The following is a 25,101-nucleotide window of genomic DNA, read 5'->3' as shown; positions in this document are numbered from 1 at the left end:
TACTAATCGTTTATGGGGCATCTAAAAAACATGGTTTAAATCTTCCCCCTCAAACTGACGTTCGCACATGGCAGAGCCCCGAACATGGATTCTGAATAGGTGAAAATCATAACAGGAATGCCCAATGCGCATTCTGCATAAATATGGTAGTGCAGAACGGTAGCATGATTATTTAGGGTTGGTTAGTTACGAACAAAAATGTAGTCGTAAGGTACTAGTATTTTAGGGTTGCTATTGGGCAGGAATATTTTCCCCATACATCCACAGTATTTTTAAAAAATATAGTCTACGGGATTTCTATGTTGTCTATATCACAGATTAGTCTTTATTTTCTCTACAATCTATGAAATTCAGATTGTGAAAAATCAAAAAAAATAGAAATTTTAGAAAATTTGAAAATGGCTCTCAGGGCGGCTGCGCTTTGCAAAAGTTTAACAAAACCTTTTCAAAGTCTGTCGCTCAGTTGTAGTACTATATCTTTAAGTCACAAAATTTCGCACTATGATTCAGTTCAAAGGAGTGATCACAATTTAAATATTGTTCGATATACCAGTTTTTTTAATAAGTGTAAGTCTTTTGAGGTTATGTCGTTCTTGACCACTAAAAATACAAAACCAATATATCAATGTTTGTCACATTTATTAAATTTGTAGTACCTGCGGAAAAACTATGGAAGAGCGTTACATCCGTAAGTAATGCCGGTGCTAAGAAAGGCAGAGGGAGGGGTGCGGGGAGCAGAAGAGCGAAAGATTTAAATAAAGGACAAATAATAGGATTCGGAAAGGAAAACATCATTTGGCCCGGTTTGTCTTCTCCCGTGATCCGGGGAAGAGAACTAGTCAAACAGCAAAAACTTCCCGAAGATCCGGAAAGGTGACTATCCATATAAACAAGAAATAGAAAGTAATAAAGTAGTTTAATTTTGTAAGGTTAATGCAGATTACTTTAAAAATAAGTTAATTGAAAGTCTTTTTTCAAACTTTTAACTATGTTTAAAATCCGGGTCCTCTTAATAATATTCAGGAGAATAGATATTGATTTGGCTTGTGGTCCTGTGATGGTGTTACAAATTCCAAACTGGAGGTCCGAGGGTCGTTCCCTGCTCTATCACAATATTGTTAGTTTTCTAATTATTAAGGACTAATTTTAAATGGCCATGAAAAATGGCGCATAAATGCCGGCGTTGTGGCGCAGTTGGTTAGACGGCCAGCAGTGAAACTGGCGTCGCGGGTTCGATTCCCCCCAGTTGCAAGAAAAAAAATCCAAGAAAGATTTTTTTCTCAGTTGGTCGGTGTTGTGGTGTATTTTTCATTACCTCCTTCAAAATCCCTTCTATCCCACCCACTGACAAGCCTCAAAATAGAGGCTTGGTGGGTTATTCCTTAAAAAAATACAATTTTAATGCAATATTTAAATGCCCAAATTGTTTTATGTTAAAATGATGGAAGTGGGCTGTATTTGGTGTACCGATGCAGTGCCCTATGCATCATTGGGTGTGAATAAATGGCAGCAATTAAGATAATTTTCCTTTTTGCACATTTTTTTTACATTCGCTCTTACCTCGAATAATTTGTTTTTTATTATTTCATGATCTGCGATTTTCATTGATCCTAAATTCTTCATCATTTAATGTTTATAACCAAAGTGATTTTGTTATTAAATTTATTGTATTAATATATTTTAAAAGTACAAATTGTGACCAATCTGTTTTTTGGTTGGGTGGACGATATTGTTTTAAGTAAAAATATAGCCCTGTTACAAAAGTGTTATAAATTTTTGCAGAATGAACAAATTAATCAAATTACGAGATTCCATGGGGGGATTCCGAAGGTTAAAACTGAGTCCTATAGAGAGGGGCTGGTCTGGAGCCAAGCTTCCTGGAAGAAGTATCGGGCCACCGGACCCTATTGCAGAAGGTGATTTGTATCCCAGAGTATTTTTCGTAAAGCTGGCCACGGGTACGGTTATACCTGTTATATAATGTTTATATTTTTTCAGACAATTTCGAAGGCTTCGACACGATAATTTTAGAATTTAAATCTCTCCTTATTATGCGAGGTGGACTGGGGAGACGGAGAATATTATCCGCAGTGGTGAGTCACAGAACACTTACTTTTCATGTTTCAATCGCCGAGTCTATGGTCTATGATTAACTCTCTAGGACACTTATTTTGTGCTGGTTTACGTCTCACAAACCTAATAAAATATGTTTTTTTTCAAAGATAATAAACCTAAAGTCTGTTCATTATTACAAGAACTTCCAAATAAACAAACCAGTTGCGTGATATCTGACTGAAAATAGCCAATTTTACACATATCATCTTAATCTTAATGGCACGGTAAAATTATAGTGGATTGACAATTATTAGATTAACTTGTACCTATTTATATTTGATAATTGTATTTTTGTTTTTTTTTATAAAACTCCTTAGTTAATGATTTTAGTAAAAATATCAATAAAAACGCCTCGGTTAATATCTTATTTAAAAAGATATATTTGTGTTCTTATAATTTACCCAAATACTTCAATTTTGGTGACCATTTTCAACAAGTTGCAAATAATTCACGCTAAAAACTGGAAATCAAGTTGGGTTAGAGAAAGTATCAAAATAAAACCACATCAACGGTATTTCGTCACTATATGTTTGTCAGCGTTGCGTCCTTCACCCAGCTATATAAACACAACACTAATAGAGTCGCTTCCGTACTGACACGGAACCTAAATTCTCTGAGTAACAAAGAGACCGATGTAACGGTTTTGTCCTATTCCCACCCGAATGTTGCACTTTTTTTTATGCAGAAAGATGGATAATGTTCAAGTCGTTTTATGATCATAACTCATTTTAAGGTTTTTTTAAGTTCAGTCATTTTCGTTCTAAATGTGCGATATATGCATGTAATAATTACATAAAAAACAGAAGATTAAAAAAGAAATTCACTTTTATAATCATAAAATATTTTCATTTAGAATATACTAAAAATATTAGTTAGTTAGAAATAAAATATCTCATAGAATACTTCTGTGTGTTTGAGGGTTGCTAATGAACGCACGACAAAGAAAATTAAAAACACACACACACAAAAAAAACTTTTTTCACACACTGAATTCAAATTGATTGTAATTTTTGTCGTCGAAAAAGTTTAGTGAAACCTCGAGGATTGTGTGATGATTGCAGGTGGTAACGGGTAACAAGAAGGGCCTAGCGGGTTTCGCCGGGGGCAAGGGGCGGATGGGGACCGCAGCCCTGAGGAAGGCCAAGAACCGGGCGGCACAGAAACTTATCATGGTTGACCTCTACAATAATCACACTGGTCAGTTATATATGCATATTGTTTTAATTACCTGTTTATTGTTTTAATATGTAAATAAATATTTTTGATTTATATACCGAAGAGTCCCGACTTAACACGGAATTTTCTAACAAGTCGGGACATAAAAAACATATAATTGTGTCTATGTAAAATTGTGTATTTTGTGCATTAAATAAATAAATAAAAAGTAAAATAAAAATATACACTTAATCCACATCTTCGGAATTTTCTTTTAAAATATAAACATTTATCAGGTGATTTTCACAAAAAAGGCGCTATATAAATTATCCAACTATTATGATAAATTTATCTTACAAAAAAGATGTAAAATTCAAATGAATAATTTAGTAAATTTCCAAACAAAAGAAAAAAAAAATAAGCGCTACATTCTATCAACTTCAACATTCTTTGTAATTGTTTTTTTTTGCTAAACTTCTTTATACGATGGTTACTACTCAAGTTCTGAGATAGACAAGTAAAAAAAAATATTTATCATCGAAAATGGCTACATTGTTTTTCAAAATATTCTCCTTGAAGATCAATATACTTTTGCTTGCGTTTGAACCATTTTTCATACCACTTTTTCCACTCTGATTTAGGTACCTCCAAAAAACATAATTTGAACGTATCAACTGCTTCTTCAGACGTTGACCTCGCAATTTATTTTTGATATGCGAGAATAAGAAAAAATCATTAGGTGCCGAATCAGGACTGTACGGCGGATGATCCATGAATTTGATGTTTTGAATACTCAAAAATTCACTTGTTTGAGCTGATGTGTGACAGCTTACATTGTCGTGGTGGAGAATGATTCGTCTTCTGCAATTGGTTTTCCTTATTTTTCCGAACACTTCTGGCAAACAAATGGTGGTGTATCATTCAGAATTGACCGTTCTACGTTGCTCTAATGGAACGGTGGCAACATGTCCAGTTATTCCGAAAAAACAGGCGACCATTTGCTTCGAAGTGCTTCGTGCGCGAACAACTTTCGTTGGATTTGGCTCATTTTGAAAGACCCATACAGTCGATTGTTGTTTAGTTTCGAGTTCATATGCATAGATCCATGAATCGTCGCTTGTCACGATTTTATAGATGTCTTTGGAAGCGCCGCAATTGAGTTTTTTAAACATTTATGTGCACCAATCAACACGAGCCTTTTTTTGAGTAATTGTCAATTATGCGGTATCCAATGCGAACAATTCTTTTTGACGACCAAATGTTCATGTACATATTTATTTATTTATTCACACCCTTTATCAAAATACAATTCCATGTTCACTTATATTCATTTACATTTCAGTTTACCACGACTTCTTTGCTCAATTTGGGAAGACCAAGATATTCGCGTATAAGCAAGCCGAAGGATACGGACTCCAGTGCCACCGCGCCATCAAGGAAATCTGCAAGATGGTCGGCATCAAGGATCTGCACGCTAAAGTGGAGGGCTCCCTGAACCTGCAGAATATTATCAAGGCTTTCTTCATCGGTTTATTACAGCAGGTACCCGCTTATTTCGTCCGTAATGTGCCATTTTATATAGACATTGCTGCTACTAATTATACTATTAATTCACCTATTCCAAGATTGCACAGTCTAGGGAACTAGATCAGTTGTATTGACATTTTTTACACTAGCCAAATCAAGTTTAAACTTGCTATTAAATAAACAGTTCAGGATTCTGACTGCTGTTTAAATATTTATGTTAATTTGTACAAAGAGAAAAAGAAATGTATAAATAAATATTTTTTTCACTTAATTGTTTAAAAAGGTTAATTATTTTATTGTTTTTTATTATATTTCATTTTTTAAATTGTTGTTAACCCCTGAGCTCTTAGCATGAGATAGATTGTATTTTACCCAGGATATTAAATATCAAGACATTGCAACAATACCAACAAATTAAAATAATTAATCAATTATTAATTAATAATTAATTAAGTAGTCAAGACGCTTGACTCACGCACGGTAGGTTCCGGGTTCGATTCCTGGTTCTCACACAAAAAAAAGTGATTTTTCTCAATCCTGGGTGTTCTGTGATGTAATTCACAACTGTAATTGGGCCTCCCAGCCCGTTGTGGTGCAAAAAAAAGGAATTTAGGATTTTTTCCATTTCTAATTGACCGCGTTATCTTTATTATTTTTTTTACCCAAGTATGTTAAATACAATGTATCGCATATTATTATCATATAGTACAATGTATAAAACAACTGTGTAATATGTTTAACTATATTGTATTATTTCACAATTTATAATAGAACAGTGTTATGTTTCATGTACTTATGTTTATGTTTACAAAAGTGCCGTGTACACTAATAAAAAAACTTTGATTTATGCGACTTGCTCTTAGAAAATCAAATCGCTGCCTTTATAATTTTCTTCTAAGTCTGGATGTGTCATCAGCAACTTTATCCAAGAGTGCCCTATGCACCACTAGGTGCAGATATGGAAATAATGATGACTAATAAAACTTCTTGATTTAGTTTTATTTTGAACAAATATATTTCTCCAATTCTTTCGTCTTCCACATCAGAAATTAGAAAAGAGGATTTCACCGGTTGAATCGCCATACACTTTGTAACATGTTATAATTAATTATTGTGAAATAATCAAACTTTCTTATCAGTGTTACCAAGTTTATTGTGCATATCGTTGGTGATATTGCAATATGCGTAACCTGTATATTTTACTGAAATAAATTCGTTATAGGGGCCAAGAGCAGTCCGTTCTTAATTATTACTATTTTTACTCTAAACAATGATAGTTTTTCTGTTACTCCAGCAGTATTTCTGGTTGATGAAAATCGTAAGATTATATATTAACAGAACGCTTTTTAGGATCCCCTGCCAAAAAATTCAACTGATAGTTACGCTGTTTTGCAGTATCACCGACGATGTCTAACTTTAGTTTTTACCACCGATGTGTTTTGTTGGTTAGATTTATTTTTTTATTATTACTACTACTACCATCACGCCATTTCTCCGTAGGGGTAGGCAGAGAGAATGGACCGCCACAAACGTCTATCCTGGCATATATTCCTAGCTTCTTCCACATCCGTACATCTTGTCATACATGCCCTTTGGTTTTGTTTGCTTTTGACATGACCAGACTTAAGATTTTGGTTTATCTGATCATGCCACGACTTCTTTGGTCGTCCTCGTCCCACGTTACCATTCATTTTCACCATACATACTTGTTTTACCATTCTTTCGTCGTCCATTCGTTCTACACGATCGAACCATCTCAGAGATCCTTTCTTAATCTTATCAGTTATACTTAACTCTCTGATCTGACTTATACTCCGATTTATTATTATATTGTATAAATTATATTTTATACAAAATTGAGTCCTTCTCACTGGGGAAACCCATTTTAAAGAGGACTGTACAGTGAACAGTGTTCAAAGTTTAATTTACATATTTTACATGTCATTCAATTTTTTATTTTATTCAGATTTTGATTTCTCCTTTGAAATATTTTCTGTTATCAGCTAGCCCAATTTTATACGGAAGCGTATTAAGCAATTTGGCATAAAAATAATTAATAAATTTTCGATTGTTAAGTTAGTTTTTCTGTGTGAAAGAATGAGTACCAGACTGTTTGAAATGAAACAGCAAATTGGAATCACATTAAAAACTTACTTTAACACGTCCGGCAAAGTTAATTGCGCAATTATATTTTAATTAAAAACTTCTCATTTATTTTTTATTTCCTGATAACGATCCGGATATTTGTCAATTCGGAAGACTGGAGTTCGGATAAACATAGTTCTACTGTACTATGAAATACAATCTTGACGGAATTTTATATTTTGTATAAAAATTATTGGCTATACAGTTTAATCAATAATTTACGTCTACAAAAAACAATAATTATCAACGAAAAACATAAATTATTGATTAGATCTTTTACTTAAGTGCGGTTCTTTTGTAAATATTCCAGAAATCTCACCAACAGCTTGCGGAGGAGAAACAGTTACACTTGGTGGAGTTCAAGAAGGAATATGATAACTTCCCCAAGGTGGTGGCGTCCCCCAAGACGGTGCGCACTAGGAAGGAGATCCCGAGGAGCGAAGATCTGGACTTTACGCGCTACGCTCTAAACAACCAGGTCATGGAGAAGAGGAGGAAGTTTCCTCCGTTCTACACCAAATTGCCGCACTGGAACATCTATCTCAAAAAGTTCGAGATGAGAAGAAATCACGAGAAAGTCAGGATGGAAATGATGTCAGAACACGGAGAACTTCGCAGTTTTCTGTCAGAGCGGTATCCCGACAAACCTGACCAATAGAATTTCCATTATTGCCTAGTCGTACAATTAAGGGATATAGACACGATGACAGAACGGTCTGCGGATACTGAAAATGAATTACATGCGTGATTAGGGGGAGTAAAAACAGGCTCATATCGCATCCTTCATCAGAAGTAAAGAAATAGTGTTTTGAGTCAAGTAAGATATTTTAGAATTCGGAATAAAGTTCATTACAATCACTTATGGAGCATAATATGGTAGTCTTACGTGATACTTATCTTCGAATATTATCAAGTGTCAACGGAATATATCGAGGGTAAAAGGGCTAAATGAGGGTCCAATAGCAGAAATTGAGTTATGTACATGTATCACTTTTCTCAGAATTTTAAGCCCCACCATATGAGCCAACTAATCGCTCGAGCCCTCTTTTATGTCATTTATAAAATCAACGGATTTATATCACAGAATTGGAATTATTTTTACAAAAAAGGAAGTTCAGCGCCATGGGAAAATGAATGTAAAAATGTTTTCTTATGCGCAGTAAAAATTAGAGCATTTAATTGTACAGCGAAGTTTCTCTAAAATGTATGAAAATGCACAAGTCCTTCTAAATCAACCAATGATAGATTTTCGGTTTCCGGAAAGCCAACCCACCAATCGCGTTTGATTCCCGGTGAGATTGTAAGAGACAAAAATTCAATGTGATTTTTTTCAAGCCTGGATATTCACCACTGTAATTAGGCCTCCGGTCTGTTGTAGTACAAAAAAATATAGCTGTTTTGAAATAGTAACAACTAAAGCCCAATCTCAATAATTTTGGCCGTAACCTGAGGGAAAAGTTCATTCAAGGAGATTTGAAATTCTGAAGATATTGCACATCTAATTGAGCACCATTCATTGTAGAGTATGTATTTTGTCTATGAAAATTACTATCGTAACCTAACCTAACGAATATTTTGTTTTTACTCCCAGTAAAATATTGTATTTGTGATAGGAATATATATTTCTATTTAACAATGCAATGTCTTTTATTTTATACAAAAAATATATTGATTTTATGCATTTGAGTATAATCATAAAACATCTGATTTTATAAAAAAAAAAAAAACTGCAAAGAGGTTTCTTGCGAAATTAGTAAATACATATTATGGTGTTTTTTAATTGGGCAACTGATTAAATTTTCATTTTGCGCATGTGAAAAGAATGTTAAAGATGATGATATTGTATGTATTACTATTAATTTGTTATTAGTTTTTATAGAATAAAAAAAATAATATTAAACACAGCCTTATTCTTTTATATTATTTTTCCTTTTATTATTTATGTTAGTAATAATAAAACATTATTTATTTCATTCTTTTATTTGCAAATATTGCATGCAAAGTATAAAAATATATCTCAAGACACACCATACACAATATCATATGTATGAAAAACGAGTGTTGGACAAATCAAAATATAAATTTAACTAATTGTATTTAGTTTTACAATATTTTATGGCCACAAAGTTTTCTTTAAACAACATATAATTTCTAATTTGAATCATTCATCCGCGGCGAAAAAAAGATGAAATGGTCAAAACAAAAATTCAACTATGTCTTTATATTAATAAGGTCTAACCGCGTAATAAGGTAAGTAGTTCAATTATAAGAATTTTGAGTAATTTATTTATTTACATTTTTTAGGCGAGATGTTGATTGTTATTTCGCTACTATTAAACAACGTTTCACGAGACTATGCAAAAAAAAACACAATTTGGTTTTGTGATAATGCACTGTGTAAAAACATCAAATTAGGTTAATAGCAGCCAAAGACTTCACCCATTTTATATATTGTCAATATACCTAGCTGAAAATATGAAATTTGATAAAATTACATATTAATTACATTTTTAATAAAATGCAGCAGTCATACAAACTAAACATTGTATTTTTTATGTACATATAAATGAATGAAAAACAATAGGTACATACTTATTACTACATAATTTATTATAAGAAAGACTTTTTGAGTATCCGATACTCGAGGATTTCATAAAATATAAAACCATACTGTATAAATTGGCACTACATTAACGAACTAGCTACGAATAAAAATAATTACAGACATTATCTAAAATCAATAGGAAAATACGGATCGTTTGTTGTTAAAAAGAATTAGAAGTATTCAGTTTTAAAACAAATCTATTAGTTATTTAAAAAAAGATTTATTGTCAATTATTATAAAACTGTGGTCAGTTATCTTAATTGTTTACAAATTCACAAAAATTATAAGTTATCGCCGTTAGAGTGAGAACATGGAAGATTTTGTTTCTTGTCAATTTTTTGTATGTACAATATCATATTCCACTGTTTTGCTTGTATAGGACTTGAATAAAATCTATTACATTTTCAAATAGTGTAATAAAAACATATCTACGTATATTTAAATTTATCACTTACCTATTTGGAACTAAAAACACAGCACAAAAACAGTATAAAAACTAAACACAGGAAACTGAAACATGAATTATTTGAAATATCAATAAGTCACAAAAGAAAATAAGCAAACATTTTATTCGCTGCAAATACTTAGTGGATATTTTTTTATCCAAAGACAAAAAAAAAACATCAAATATGATTGACATTCAAATAATTTTGTTAAAACTAAAGATATGTTTATTGCATCGATGTGAATTTCTTAACACTAAATTATGTTTATCTATTTACAGATAAAATTTGTCATTTTACAAAAATTCGATAACTAAATATTTCATAATATTATGGTCACTGCACCAGTTTTAAAACAATCTTGCATCGTGTGTGCATTATGTAGTGCCTATTTTTGATATAGAAAATGTCTATTTAGCTTAAAAACCCTTTTGACTAGGAAAAGTTTTGCTTTTTATCATACTCACATACATACATTACCCAGGTTTATATGAATGATGGTTGATCATCGCGAGAAAACATAACATCTTTGATTATTTCTAGTAGTAAACGCTAGCAAACTCAACACATCGGCTAGCATTGTCGATTAAATATAAAACCTACATCTTATTGTACCATATACATTAAAATAAATCTATAATAAATATAATTTTGCCTTTGCATTTTATTTACAAAGGTGGGTACTGACCGGTGTTACGCGATCTAATGTAACGTTCGCAGTGAGCATGTACGTAACGCCGTTTGCTTTAAAAACGTGTAACATGCTCGTTGCTCTTCCGTGCTCCAGATCCGATCCCACTCGCAGTCAAGACTCGCCGCGGCGTACTGACTGAATCGCATAACACTCGAAAGATTCGCCGAAAAACAGACAGCCGGGTGGAGCACTGGAGCGAGCGACGAGCGGCTCGCTGCTCGCTAGTTTCCCCGCACTGACTGCACGAATGCTTGCTTGGTAACATTTTACATTACGCCCTGTAACGCCGGTCAGTACCCACCTCAAAGATGTTGAAAATATCTGATGCAGCCGACAAAAAAAACAGAAAAAAGACACTGATAGAATTAAAGTTACTCAGATAGTTATGGAGTGTTCTGTTACGAGCTCGTTGCCGACATTTCGGACAGCATCTTCATTTGGACAAGTGGACACCGAATTGATCAGTGGAATGTCAGTAAAAAAGACCACTAAAAGACATAAGCCAAAATAATATTTACAGAATTTGAATGCTAATGAAAATTATAGAAAATTAAAACGCTATTTATAATTATTTAGATTGCAGAAAATTTGGCTTTTTCCACCCGGTTGAATGCTGGATTGTTCAATTATCTCAAATTCACAAAGTTTTTTTTAAAGGGGAATCTAAAAACTGTTCTGTTTATTTTACTTATGATTTTTATCCATCAAAAATACAGCTGGGGTATTAGAATAATTATCATTATTTAGAGTAAAAATGTCAATATTTTGAAACTTATGGCTCTTAGTCTGTAGAACAAATGTATGCTGTGAAAACATTTTTGTAAAAGAATTGAGGTTACAAGGTGTCGCAGAATAACCGACGATATGCCACCTTACAAATGCACGGTGGTAAGCTTTACATAACTTAATATTTCCATCAGTGACTAAGTAGTTTTCGACGTATCGTCTGGACAAACTAGCGCCGTAAAGGGTTAAAAGCCCATGTCTCTGTATTTGTTGGCATCGAGAGGTCAGTCCTAGCGCTCGCTAGCCCTAGGGGTGCCTCCACTTGTCCCTCTGCTCCTCGGGGGCCTGCAGCGAGGCGCGCACGCCGCCGAGCACGCGCGCCGCGGCGGCCGAGGCCAACAGCAGGGGCGCCAGCGCCGTGGGCGGCAGCTGGCGCAGCACGCCGCCCACTGCGCCCGAGTAACCGCGCGCCGCGCGCTCCGACACGGCCACTTGCGCCAGCGCCGTGGCCGTCTCGTTCAGGCCCTGAGGACAATTACACGGCCGCTTATATAATATGGAAAACCACAATATTTCGATAGAAGAAATTTCCTGTCGTCTAACCATCTATTTTACTGATAAGTTAATTATTATAATAAAAATACTTTATAGTTTTATTATTATAATGAAAATGCAGTTCCACCAAGAAATGTCAGTAGAAAAACTCAATATATTCTGATAAGTTAATAATAAGAATTCTCAAAATATTTTTTTTGACGGCGATGTAAGAGGGAAAGTCACACTTCTAAGTCAAGAGAGAGAAAAGTGAATTTAAGGACTGCGCAGTAATCAAAATAAAAAGGAAAGGAGAAAAGAAACGGTGTGGTTTTGCAGAACAAGTTCACAGAAACCTGGCCTGCATCCAGGATTGTGTTTTAAAAAACGCCACACGAAGAAAAAAATTTATACTCACAAAATTACTTATAAAACGTTTTTTATTTTAAATAAATCTGTTGGTAAATTAATTTTCCGTGTTTTTTTTTTTTTCAAATATATTCATTTCTATTTTTTCGCAAGAATTAAATTCAGAGCTAGCTTAAACAAAGAGTGTGAAATAAATAGAGTTAAAATTAATTTTTGAAGCCACTGTATATCCGACAGGACCTATTAAAGGGCTACAGATAGTAGCGAGAAGCATTGGGTACTTAAAAAAAGAGAGAAATCTTTTTCTCAAGACCACAAAATGTGTTAAATAAATACAAAATGTGGGATATGATGCTCACCTCTCTTACGATGTGGTAAGCGTTAGTGACTCCTTCCCGAATATCCTGTGGCTGGTGAGGGCGTCCCCTCCTCCTGCGCCGGACCCCCCGAAGCCCCGGGTGGGGAGACACCATATCGTAAGCTGTTTCAGCCGTTGCCTGCAAATCATTCAAGTCAATCATCATATTATAATTACATTGATAACAGCCAAGGAGCTTTTGCCGGGTGACTAAGTTTGTTAAGACATTTTGCCCGCAGTATTCAATCTCTAGAAAAGGATTCAATCAGTTTCCAAAATAATTTATAGTGGAATCTACAACTATATTAGGCAAATAATTCCAGTATGTTGAGGTGTAATTGGACGCGATCCAGCGACGATCCTGAAAACCGATACTCAAGTTATGTAGATAGATGATCTCTTCAATCCGTGCCTCGTGTTTGCGACTCCAGCCATGGCTCATCCGTGGACAGTATCCCTCCACCTGGAACAGTCATGTGCTGTTCTGTAGGAATCTGTCAGTCTCTATCTTGTCGGTTGACATTCACGCGACCCTGTCCGTTGGTCATTTTCCAGAAGGATAGTTTTCTCCAAACTATCAGAGTTCCCCCTGGAAATATGTCCAAAGAACTGCAGGATTCTTTTCTCGTACATGGATGTTAGTCTTGTTCTTATGTCTAGTTCCGGTAGTATGGATATATGTGTACTCTAGATGGATGATAGAAGACTTGTAATAAACCAACTTCTATCTCTGTAAATGAATTTGATTGAGAATAACTATTTGAACTGTAAACAGAAGCCGGAATTCCATGTGTCCATGTGCTCTGTGGATGCAAGACGTGTGGTAATATAGCTCCTACCTGTAAATAATGAGGAACTTCAGCCCTACGGGAAATTGGATACAAAAAATGTTTTCTTACGTGGGGTAAAAATTAGAGCATTAAATTGTACCGCAAAGTTTCTTGAAAATGTACAGAAAAAATAATAAAAAATATTTTGATAAAAACGCACTACTTTAAATGACGTCACTGGTTCATGTGAATCGACCTATTATCTGAGAGCTATGGAAGATTTCCGGTATGCTTGTCGCTTCTGGACCAATGGGAAGAACTGAATGAGAATAAGCGGAAATGAACCTCTGACGTTACACGGGGAGTTATTTCAGAAATACAAAACTTTGAAAAATCGTAGCGCCGATAATACGATATATAAAATTTAAAAAAAAAAAATTGGCTTAGTTTAACAGTCTATTAACAAATAATTTTTTTTTTAAAAACCACTGAACTTCCTCATTATCTAAAGCAAAACACTTGATAGTAAAACTATAATTTTCAATGCAAGTAGGAGCCAGAAATCCAAACATTTATGCATTCTATTCTAACATGAGGGAATATAGGCATCTAAACACGAAGTTAAGGTGCGAGAATAGAGCAAACAGGCTGTAATGCACACACCTGAATAAGATGGATGATTCTGGCTGTGATGTCCAGAGCCGCCATAGCCGTGGAGGTGGTGAAGGAGGAAGCACCTCGCTGGAGTCCCCTCACCAGACGGCCATCGCGCTGGTACTGCTCGATGGGCAGCCAGAATAGGTCACGGATACCTTGAACTAAAGGAAAACAAATATGTAGTCAAATATATCATCAGATCCGTGCAAAAGTTGTTCTAGTTAGTTAACAAACTAATTATAGAACATAATCAAAATGTGGATACGTAAAATTAATTCATATCTCTTATAGATTGATGATTTCAATAAATTACATAAACATCAACCCTGATGATGGATGCTATAATGCTATTTGAAGTGTGCGAATCACACATGGCATAATAGCCCAGAAAAACTCATTGTGTTTCTGAATAGCCGTTAAAATCTATTAAATTTAGTCAAGGGACTATTTTAAAAAAAATTGTAGATAAATTGTTGGATTTGACTTATCATAAGAAATAGGCAAATTTTGATCTAAATCATGTAAATGCAGTTTATTTTAAGTGTTTAGTCATTTATTATATTATATATAATTGTCAATTTGAACTTATTAAAAAAGCGTTTATTGTTTTCCTGTAAAGCTTATTATTGACATATTTTTTTAAACGTCCACATGAACTTGACGATGTATTACATATGCGATATTGACGTGTTTTACATAAAGTACATTAACTACATTGTTGAGGATCTGAATTTATTTTTACGTTATGATATTACATTCTTTTTCTTTAAACATAAAAACAAAAAATTAATATGAAGACACATAATTTAAATACATATGAAATCAGATACAAATGTTAATTAATAAAAAAATATATGATGAAAAAAACCTTTCAAGCTCTCTCCCGCAAAGCATGTAAAAGATTTGCAGATAGAGGACTTTACGTAGCGCACGTCGATATGATTAGTTGAGGGCAGCAAAAATATACAGGGTACATAAAGAAGAACACATTATAGTGAAAAAATAGCTTACACAGTTGTAGTAAAGAGGACATGGGTCCAACTCCGCCCAATAATCCGGGGAGTTGATGCCTCTTGATGTCTCCCAGCCACTCCTGAAGCGCCCAGCGTATTAATCGATCCAATCCCAATAAACCGTGCCTAAAAACCAATTTAGTAACATTACGATATCTCATAGTAGAAGTGATTTTAAATTTGGTGAAAACTATTTCAAACCCAGTACACTGGGTATATTTCCCTCTCACACCTCTTTTTTTCTCCCTAAATATAACCCGAGATAATTTTAATATAAACGCAGTAAGATTGTGACTTCGCGATTTGGATTCCGATCAATTATAACTTCATAATCCTGAAACAAGTATTTATTTATTCATTCATTTAGAATTACACTCGTTTAAATATTAATGAACTTATTAAGGTTTTTTAGGCTGTGCTCTGTGTCAAGCCATAATAATTAACAATAAAAATCATATACAAATAAAAACATATCCTTTCCGTAAAACGAACCGCCTACTTCCCTCGTCATCGTGCACATTATCACGACCTCAATTGAACTGTCTCACCCATCTCCTTGCCATTGTATCAATTATCATATGTTCTCAGTACTCCTCACAAATCTGTCGATGAATGTACACTGGTTAAATGTTCTTTGCATAAAGGACACTAATTACAGACCTTATTTCACAAGCAGTGGAATATTAAATTTTATCAGACATTTCAAACACGCACCACGAAGCGTACACAACAGTCAGCTAAATCATAATGGCGTCAATTCCTTCTCAATAAGTCAGGGTAAGCACCACATGAGTGATGGCAACAAATACAAACAGAACATAAAAATTAACTGAAATAAAATGGAATTTAAATGTCAGAAAAGAGTAGCGCCCTTGCATTTGTCTGATGGATTTTTGAGGGAATATTTTATACGACACACCTGAAAAGAGCTCATTGTCGTTACCTGTAGGACAGCCTCTTAAGTCGCAGCTCGGAGCAGTTGAGCTGGGCGAGCCCCATGAGGAGGCCAGCAAGGGGACCGTGGGTGAGGTCCACTCGCTTGCCCTGGTAGTCCAATCGGATGGGCACTTCAGGACTGAACACCACATTTCTGTAATATATACCGATAGTTTTAAATACACGGGATTGATTTCCGGTGAGTTCACAAATATAAAATGCGATACTAATCATTTGGCAGCGCAATGAGGACGTTAAGCGTTCTGTTTGTTCGCTCACTAGTCGCGCTAGTAGCTCTTGTTAGTCAAATAAAACAATGTAAAACTTGATCGAGGAATTTTATTGATATTTTTATAAAAATCATTCATTAACTTTGAAGTTTTATCAAGAAATATCTACAAAAAATATCAATATTAGATATAAATAACAAAAAGAGTTAACCGACCTAAAGTACACGGGAGCGTCATCAGATGGTTCCGGCGTGCTCCGCGGCAGGCTGCTCGAGCTCCTGCGCCCGGCGCTGCCCCCCCCCACGCTGCCCCCCCGGCTGCCGCCCACCGCGCCCCCCTTCCAGTCCTCCTCCAACAGGATCAGGTTGTCAGAGACCAGCTTCTCGGCCTCGTAGGATCGCAACATTGGGTTTAAATCATCTGCAGGGAAATCGAAAGATAATCTTTATATTTTGAAATATCAAATCCAGAGTTCTTAAATTATCATCATTTCCTCAGCCACACCGAGTATAAAATTTAGTGATATAAAATTTAACCAACAACAAGGTACAAGGGTTTAAAACTGTAGAGTGAGTTTCAGTTCTAAATTTTTTTGTAGTTTGTATTAGTTCTTAAGATGTTATGAATTAATTCAAGTAGGCAAGCAAATCCCATGTTATCTTGCAAGAGCAGGAAACAAAGTATATAATATATGTACGTTACCATCATCTCTCACAGACATGTCGTCCTCACTGGGGCAGTCACTGGTAGCCATGATATCAGGGTCTCGGGGGCCGAGCCCCATAACAGGGGGCGCAGGCGGGTGCCGGGGGGAGCCCCCTAGACTGTGCAGGGACTGGCTCGAGCCCCACTGCCCCGAGCCGAGGGACCCATCTGCGATCAATTAGGAAATTTGAAATACAGAGTTTCAGCTAAAAAATAAATGTTACCTTAAACAAAACTGTAAAAAAAAATAACTAAATTTAAAATCTGTTAAAACTGTAAACTCTTTTATGCTAACGATTTGTGATAATATGCTATGACAAAACTAAATGAATAAATGCCTCTAAGGTGATTTTTAATAAAAACGGTAATTGTAAAAATAATTTTATTACAGAATGATTTTTGTTAGAATGGTTGCCTGACCGTTCTTAGGGATGTACTGACTCTTTTTTACTTTAAAGACGATTAAAGGTTTTTATAAAATAATTGAATTTTAAAAATATTATTTTGGTTTCTTTTGAGTATGTTTTTTTTACAACTTGAACTATACGAGGGGTCGTATAGTTCAAGTTGTAAATAAATCCACAGCAAGTATTTTTGGTGAGGAGCCACATGTGTTCGCAAGTAAACTAGTCGAGTGAAACAAGTGCATACCCGCTGCAGTGTCAGTCTCCGATAGGCTCGTGAAGAAGGAGATGAGGAAGAGCAGAGCATCCTGGTCAATATTGAAGCGCAAGGGCAGAAGGGACACCTTCAGACAGCACTCGGGAGCTGCTCCACTCTCCGGCCGAAGGTGGACCGCTTTCACCACCACCTGAAGACACGGTTGAACTCATGTATCACGCCGACACAATGTAGGACTAGTAATGTAGGTGATAACTGAGAGATAAAGATCCCTTAAAAATAACACATGACTTGTCATTTAACCAACAACAGATTGTGCATACGACGCTTCATTCCTGATCTAATCGCAGCATATTAGTGATATATGTAAATGAAACCGGTCGGTGGAAAAAAAAAAAAATTGTGGTTAAAAACAAAGTTGTTTTATTTATTTTATTTTATTGAAATGTATTCCCTTTAATTTTTTAATTTTACAGCGTTCCGCGATGTCGATAAAGCAGTGCTTCACAGTTAGAGAGTAAAACAGATAAAACCAAGATGGCGACATTATGTCAGATTTTTACATTATAGAAAATAAAAGACGAGTGATACTTAAAAGCCATTTAAAATTCTAATGAATTTTTCTCGCAATGTAATGAATTAATTATGATTTCTATTTGAAAAATAATTTTCCCCAAATTGTGCGTTACCATGTTGGCGTGTTTCCTCTTGGGCCGCTGTTCGGACGTGAACTGGTACAGAAACTTGTTGATCTGACTGGACTCTAGCCGGTCTCGTATCTCCACGGAGGAGATGATCAGGGTCTGGCGGGAAGCCTCCCTCGCTCCAGCAGGATACGTTTCGTGCAGGAATCTCACCTAGGTACAACTATTCTATTAGTTATCACGAATTATCAATTATTAAAAAATTATTACGGATGAAATTGGTCAATTAGACGTGTCAGCACATACTATATTTTGATAGTAAAACACATATTCTTTTACGATTTTGAAGGGATGTGCCGCATCCACAGTATGTATGGACAGAGCGGAGTTATAGCAAAAACCGATGCAAAATATTGCAAAAATGACCAGGGTCCCTGTTTCTGCCCTGTGACGGGGGCCATCCAAAAGGGCCTCACCTTGTTGAGCTGCAGCTCCATGAGGATGTCCTGGCGCCGTCCTCTGCCCGGGGCGTGCGCCGCCCCTCCTCCCTCGGTGTGCACGCTGTCACTGCTCTTGTGGTAGGACACCCCCCAGGGGGCCGCGCGGCTAGGAGATTGCGGAATCACGCTGTACGGGTCACGTTCCCCCCTGAAATTATGATAGTAAATCGTCACTATAAATGAACTGAAGTAGTCATATCAACTAAGATGAAATTCTTCTTCTTCTTAATGTGTCATGTTGGGTCCCCTCGACATCGACAACCACTTGGAAAAAAGCTTCTCTGTCCTGAGCAGTGCAAAACGGCTCCTCCACAGTTCTAATAATGGTACATTCTCGGATGTTTCGAAGCCAGGAAAGCTTTTTTTCCAATCTCCCTACGTCTCTCTGTGTAACATTTATCATTCTGCTTATGTTTCAACATCAACCTTTCCTCAGCACTTCGTGAGTAAAGAAGTCACTTAAAACAGTCAATGACAGGTTACAGGTTCCAAATTCCTCTCTTAAAATTGTTTTCGCTCTCTGTTGCAATAGATTCCAAATCTCAATGAAATCAATCAAATAAATTTAATTGACAAATATTGAAACATTAAAAATTGTACACAAAATTACATAATAAAATACCACATAAAAAAGCAAGAAAAATGTGGAACTGGAAAAAGTACTATACAATGGACTTAAACACTTCAATGACTTACCTTACCACTTGAAAAACTACACTGGAGACAAATTAAAAATCAACCTGAAGAAGCACATGATGACTATACATCCTGGACAACACATAACATGACTAGATCTAATAATATTTCTTATATAACCCTAATGGGTTTTAAAAAACATTAATTGTATCATGCATTTGTCAGAAATCGGCTTGAACATTCAACTTTAATCTGGTCCCCATACTATGAAAATCACAAATATAAAATAGAAAAAGTCCAAAATAAACTAATTAAATGTCTATCATACAGAAATAATTACCAATTTAATAATTATAATGAAGCGAGAGTACATTTTAAAATAAACACTTTGGATAATAGACGACAGATTGCTGACTTAATGTTTCTATTTAAGCTTTTAAATGGCATTACTGACTGCCCCAATTTACTAAGTTTAATTCATTTCCATGTACTTCTTAAATGTACCCATCACACCAAATTATTTTACTGCACCAATGTAAACACTAATGCAGCAAAAAATTCGTGCATTTATAGAATATGCAACTTGTATAACAATATTATTGGAGCCAATGTGATAAATATCTTCAATTTGAATAATAATAAATTCAAAAGGAAAATCAGCGACAGCGTGCGGGCATTGTCACCGTGGGTGAGTAGTGATGAGTAAATACAATATTCTTTTTTCATTTTATTTTAAATTTACAATAGTAAAACATTTTATGTACAAACATTTTATTTACAGTTTTCCAAATTCTATTCTTGTGTAATATACATTTATTTTTGTCACATTCCGTATATTGATAATTATAAGTTTGAGATCATTTTTAGTCTAGTTTTAAGTACCTATTATATTATAACCTTATTATTGTATATGACTGTAGATTTCAATAAATAAATGAAAAAAAAAAATATGGCACTAAACTTTTTGGTTTTTTACGGCCAGATACTGATGACAATTTTGATTTAAAAAAACCGTTTCCTTCTCAAATAAGATTTATTTTCTGTCTATACAAAGTGACAGAAATTAAAAGCCAGATCGCGATGGCTAAAGGTGCAATGGGTAGACTTGTGAAGATATGGAAGGATCGAAGCATTACTAAAAATACAAAGAATTTAGAATTTTGTTTTTATCCATATTCCTAGAGTAGATACATTGACACAGAGAGTCAGAGAGAAAAAAGATCGATGCCTTCGAATGTGGCGCTGGAGAAGAATGCTCCAGATTCTGTGGATGGCGATGCGATGTAATGTGTCCGTATTGAATGAACTAAAGATTGGGGGGATCGACTGTCAACTATATGTTACGGGTGAATCCTACAGTATTTTGGACACATCGCCAAAAGATTCAGAGGTCGCTCGCCTACCCGATGGAGACTTAATAAAACTTACGCTGGGGTAACGGATGCTTTTCGCTCTGCCCGGAACAGGACGACCTGAGGCAGACCACAAAAAGAATAATCTAATGCAGTCGCTACCCTCAGTCACAAGGGCAAGGACGAGAGAAAAAAGAGTCGGGTTTGAACCTCATATCTCTTGATCCGAAGCTCACAACACTGCCATTGTAAATGGCCCGTTGCAAATAAAGAAATAAGGGCAGATCGCAATATATTTTACCTCTGTTTGAAGATAGGAGATGGTGGAGTATCATCGTTTATGGTGACCTTCCTGATGGGCCCCAGAGAGCCTCCCCTGGGGGCGGGTCCCCGCGGAACTGGCTCCTTGCTCCTGTCCCGGGGAGGGGCGAAGTCGTGGCCGCCGTACATGTGCCATACAATTGTCATCTCACGAAGTGTATACCTGAAGTAGTAAGAAATTTGTACATTATATATGTATTATTAACATATAACTGGTTGCCATTAATCCTCGCCATATATAGGTAGCCGCCAAATAGTTAAAGCCACATCCACTGAACTGAGCGGCAATTTAAGGTTTTTAAACCTAATTTGACCTAACCTGGTGACTTTTGGTTCGGCCGTTTCAAAAGGGTTAACTTTCAACCAGCCAAAATGTTGAGCGTTGAGTTATCTTAATTTTTTTAACGAACGGCCTAACAATTGAACAGCTTAGCTGCTCAGTTCAGTGGCTGAATTAACTATTTGGCGGCGACATATACATATTTGTTCTACCATTCGTTCTACATGACCAAAATGACAACATCTCAGTGACCCTTTCTTAAACTAATCAATTATACCTGTCTCGGATTTGCACTCTCACCTGATTTCATTGATTTACATTATTTTTATATTATGTTCTAGTACATAATAAATAAATAATAGATAACACTGTATTGATATAAACATAAAACATAAATAGCAGACATGCAACAATAGTTCCGAGTTCAAATAGACAACTGTTTTGGTGGGGTGACCATCTCGAGGCAGTCGGGACCCATATCCAGAAGCCATTTTTAAACAAATAGTTTGAATTTCTGTTTATTTGTATTCAATTTTAAATCAAGTGGTAGAGTGTTGTAAATTTTAGGAACAAGGTACATGTGACTCCTCTGACCAAACGATGTTGTCATTTTAGGTGGCACAAATAGTTGTCTCTTTTTTATCTTGTTTCATAGATTGTATTATATTTACTGCCACCATTTTTATGTGTGTGAACGAGAAGTGCCCTAGCGTACAGTTGCCTGACGTCCAGATCACCTACTCGTGCAAACACCTCCGTTGTGGGTGTTCTGATAGGGACCCCGAGCAGAGCCTTGAGTATGTACTTTTGTACTATTTCCAAGGTATGCATAGCACTTTTGCTGGCTCCACCCCATGATATTATTCCGTAATCTATAATGGTTTGACACATTGAGTAGCATACTTGATTTAAAGTAAATTGATTTCTCTTGATATTTATACAATCAAATAACTGTGTTTAGTGTGCCATTTATTAGTTGCCAAGCCTTCGCTCTCCTTTCAACATCTTTTTTACTCTCTGATCTCTCATGAACACGCTTCCCAGATGCACGAATTCTTCTACTTGTTCAGGACATTCGATGTTAACATTAATGAGGTCTGTATGCAAAAACATAGCAGAGTGGCATTCTATCCTCTGTCTACCCCTATGGGAAAACGCTGATTAGTTATTGGTCTTCCTCCATACAAAATAAGAGATAAAATAAATTTCAAATTAGAAAGTAGTGGCTCATGGAGCAAATGCTTTTCTCGGCCCGTGGTGATAGGGTTATAGCTCAGAGTAATAACTGCTTATTATGCTATTTCGGCCTCGTGGTGTAATGGTCAGCGCGTTTTCCTGCCATTCAAGAGGTCTCGGGTTCGATTCCCGACATGGTTGATATAAAATGTTTATTTAAAAGGGTGTTTTCAAACTAGAATATTTCATGGTTCCTGGACTGGTACCTGATGCGTAAGACTGATCAGCTTACCTCCATCTAACAAAATTGATCCAAATATGCAGCGATTAGTGTACCAATCGATTGCCCTATGCACCATTAGTTGTGGAAAGGGAATGATGATGATAAATAAATATTTACAGTAAAACCTCGTTTTTACTTTCCTAAATTTTAAGTTTTCCCGCTTTTTACGTCAAAATGTTTAGGTATCATTTTTTTCCATGCATTCTCATTCAAATATCCCCCCAATCAACGGTTTTTATGTTTTACATAACCCCGGTTTTACATTTTAAAAAATTCGAAACTCGTTCAATCTGTCAAAAGACACTGAGCTGCGCGCTGCCGCGTGAATGGAGAATAAAATCGAGGTAAATAAAAAAATGTGTAAATTATTGTCTCACTAAATTCAAAGTAGGTGCAGTGCAATTGGCCATTTTGTTTAAGTGTCTAATTTGTGACATGCAGTTGACGCATGTTTGGGAAGAATAAAGTCTTTACACCAATAAATTACGGTGCAGAAAGTTTGAAAAATCGGCGATAGAAATATTATTTGAAGTTATAAACATAATATGGAAAGAAGATAGTTTCATATAACAGTTATCATAAAAGTGTTACACAGTTTTGCCGCTATATAAATGACAGTTAAAATTTTGTGGTGCCATACTAAAAAAAGTGATACCATATTTATAAAATTTCTTTATATTTAGGGAAAAAATCATTGTATGCATTTTATGCAAATTCCAAATTTTATTTTCGTGTTTTTAAGGTTAAGTACCTACATAAAATTGTTTAAAGTGTTTTTTTTTATTAAAAAAAAACAAACATCGTATTATTGATTTTAAATGAAATCATAGGTAAATTATGAAAAATCCCCAATTATGACCGTTTTTACAATATTTCTGCAGTTTTTCATTTCTTCGCTTTAGTGTTTTCCTCAGTTTAATACTTTTTTGCTAATCCCTGAAAAACATAATACAGGGGTTTACTGTACATATTTTCTACCTTTTTAAGAGAATTAATACATGGGTATTTTTAATGTTTTTAAATAATCGATAATGCAAATTAATATCGATTTGGCGATTTTCGACCCGAGTAAGGCCCATTGTTTTGCTGCAAACTTCATGTTTCTCTCTCATTTGTCTTTATAAGCAGAAGCGCGCGAGGGTTATAGTTACCTCAACACAGCCATGGGGAAATTCTTGGGCGGCTTGAGCAGGTCGGTCTTGCCGAGCGGGACGCTGAAGTGGTTCTCGATGATGTGGGGCGGTTCCCTGGTCAGCCAGCGGACCTCGGGCTCCGTGCACGAGCCCGGGAGGATCTCCTCTCCCAGGATGCAGAACTCATCGTCCGTATTCTCCCCGGAGCTCTTGCCATTCTAATGAGATAGAACACAAGGATAGTGCTGTCCCTACTGATGTCGGATATATCGATGGCGGCTGCGTAAACAATCCTTTGTTGAAAACATCCACTTTTCAGGACAGCTGATTAAATACGTTTAAAAGCATTTATTACAGATATAACTTTCCAATGTACAATTCGTACATTATTATATTTGTATAAGCTGATTTCTGGAAGTATATTAACTGCTGTAACAGCAAATTATTTTTGTCAAACCAAGAAAATTTTAATAACAAATTATTTTACAAAACAACGCTTTAAGAGTTAACATATTACAACAGATATGAAGAACATCTTAGATAAGGTAATATAGAAGTCTAGACATCGAAAGGGCTTATGATCTGTCATTGGCTGGTTAAAGTGGCCACTTTACACACTGTGTAACATTCACCAAAATTTGGACAAACTCAAAATATTGTTGATAAATCCACCTGGTTCATGAAAAAGTATAGAAATTGAAAAAATAAAATTTTCAGGCATTGCCTAGTATGTAGGTGAAATAATTCAATTAGATAAATCTCACCCGCATAAATAAAGGTTTCAGCTCTTTAACTTCACAAATATCAACAGGTGAAAGAATTGAAGGAATATAGATGATATATTATATGACCCGTCATTGGCTGGTTTAAGTGGCCACTTTACACACTGTGTAACATTCACCATTCTGCCCATGTTTGAACATCCACATTTCCTCAACTCTTCCATCTGTCGACTTTTGTGAAGCAAAAGAGCTGAAACCTTTATCACGTGGGTGAGATTCATCCGGCTGAACCAAATCACCTACTAGGCAACGCTTGAAAACAATTTTCCAATTTTCATACTTCTTCTTTTACCGGGCATTTAATTCAACAATGTTTTCCCTCTCTGTTATAATAAATTTAAATATGAATAACTCCCTAGGGAGGAAATCTAGCCAGTCTGCAAGCATTTGG

General features: G+C 35.4%; 2 protein-coding genes across 2 annotated transcripts in view; one reads left to right on the top strand and one right to left on the bottom strand.

Moving 5' to 3' along the window:
• The first annotated feature begins 310 nt into the window (after positions 1-310).
• mRpS5 (mitochondrial ribosomal protein S5) lies at positions 311-8,578 on the top strand. The gene is made up of 7 exons (XM_088224772.1): positions 311-567; positions 654-873; positions 1,783-1,916; positions 1,999-2,093; positions 3,177-3,312; positions 4,613-4,812; positions 7,253-8,578. Exons 1-7 carry the CDS (start codon positions 399-401, stop codon positions 7,598-7,600), a joined length of 1,302 nt encoding a protein of 433 aa, XP_088080898.1. The 5' UTR covers positions 311-398; the 3' UTR covers positions 7,601-8,578.
• A 328-nt stretch (positions 8,579-8,906) lies between these two features.
• Positions 8,907-25,101, bottom strand: part of Atg2 (Autophagy-related 2) — a 49,683-nt gene continuing 33,488 nt past the window's right edge. Inside the window, exons 26-37 of the mRNA XM_088224771.1 lie at positions 23,947-24,146; positions 21,037-21,219; positions 18,724-18,895; positions 18,293-18,460; positions 17,634-17,793; positions 16,980-17,150; positions 16,493-16,697; positions 16,055-16,201; positions 15,110-15,237; positions 14,105-14,259; positions 12,673-12,810; positions 8,907-11,935 (exon numbers count right to left, since the gene is read on the bottom strand). Coding sequence (XP_088080897.1) covers positions 11,717-11,935; positions 12,673-12,810; positions 14,105-14,259; positions 15,110-15,237; positions 16,055-16,201; positions 16,493-16,697; positions 16,980-17,150; positions 17,634-17,793; positions 18,293-18,460; positions 18,724-18,895; positions 21,037-21,219; positions 23,947-24,146 — 2,046 coding nt within the window. The 3' untranslated portion in view covers positions 8,907-11,716. The remainder of the gene's footprint in view (positions 11,936-12,672; positions 12,811-14,104; positions 14,260-15,109; positions 15,238-16,054; positions 16,202-16,492; positions 16,698-16,979; positions 17,151-17,633; positions 17,794-18,292; positions 18,461-18,723; positions 18,896-21,036; positions 21,220-23,946; positions 24,147-25,101) is intronic.

Source organism: Micrasema longulum, unplaced genomic scaffold, assembly GCF_059751315.1.
Source record: "Micrasema longulum isolate JH-2025_06_02 unplaced genomic scaffold, ASM5975131v1 h1tg000309l, whole genome shotgun sequence".
Classification (NCBI taxonomy): Eukaryota; Metazoa; Arthropoda; class Insecta; order Trichoptera; family Brachycentridae; genus Micrasema; species Micrasema longulum.
Note: the sequence above shows the minus strand (reverse complement) of the source record. Positions and strands in the feature narration are given on the sequence as shown.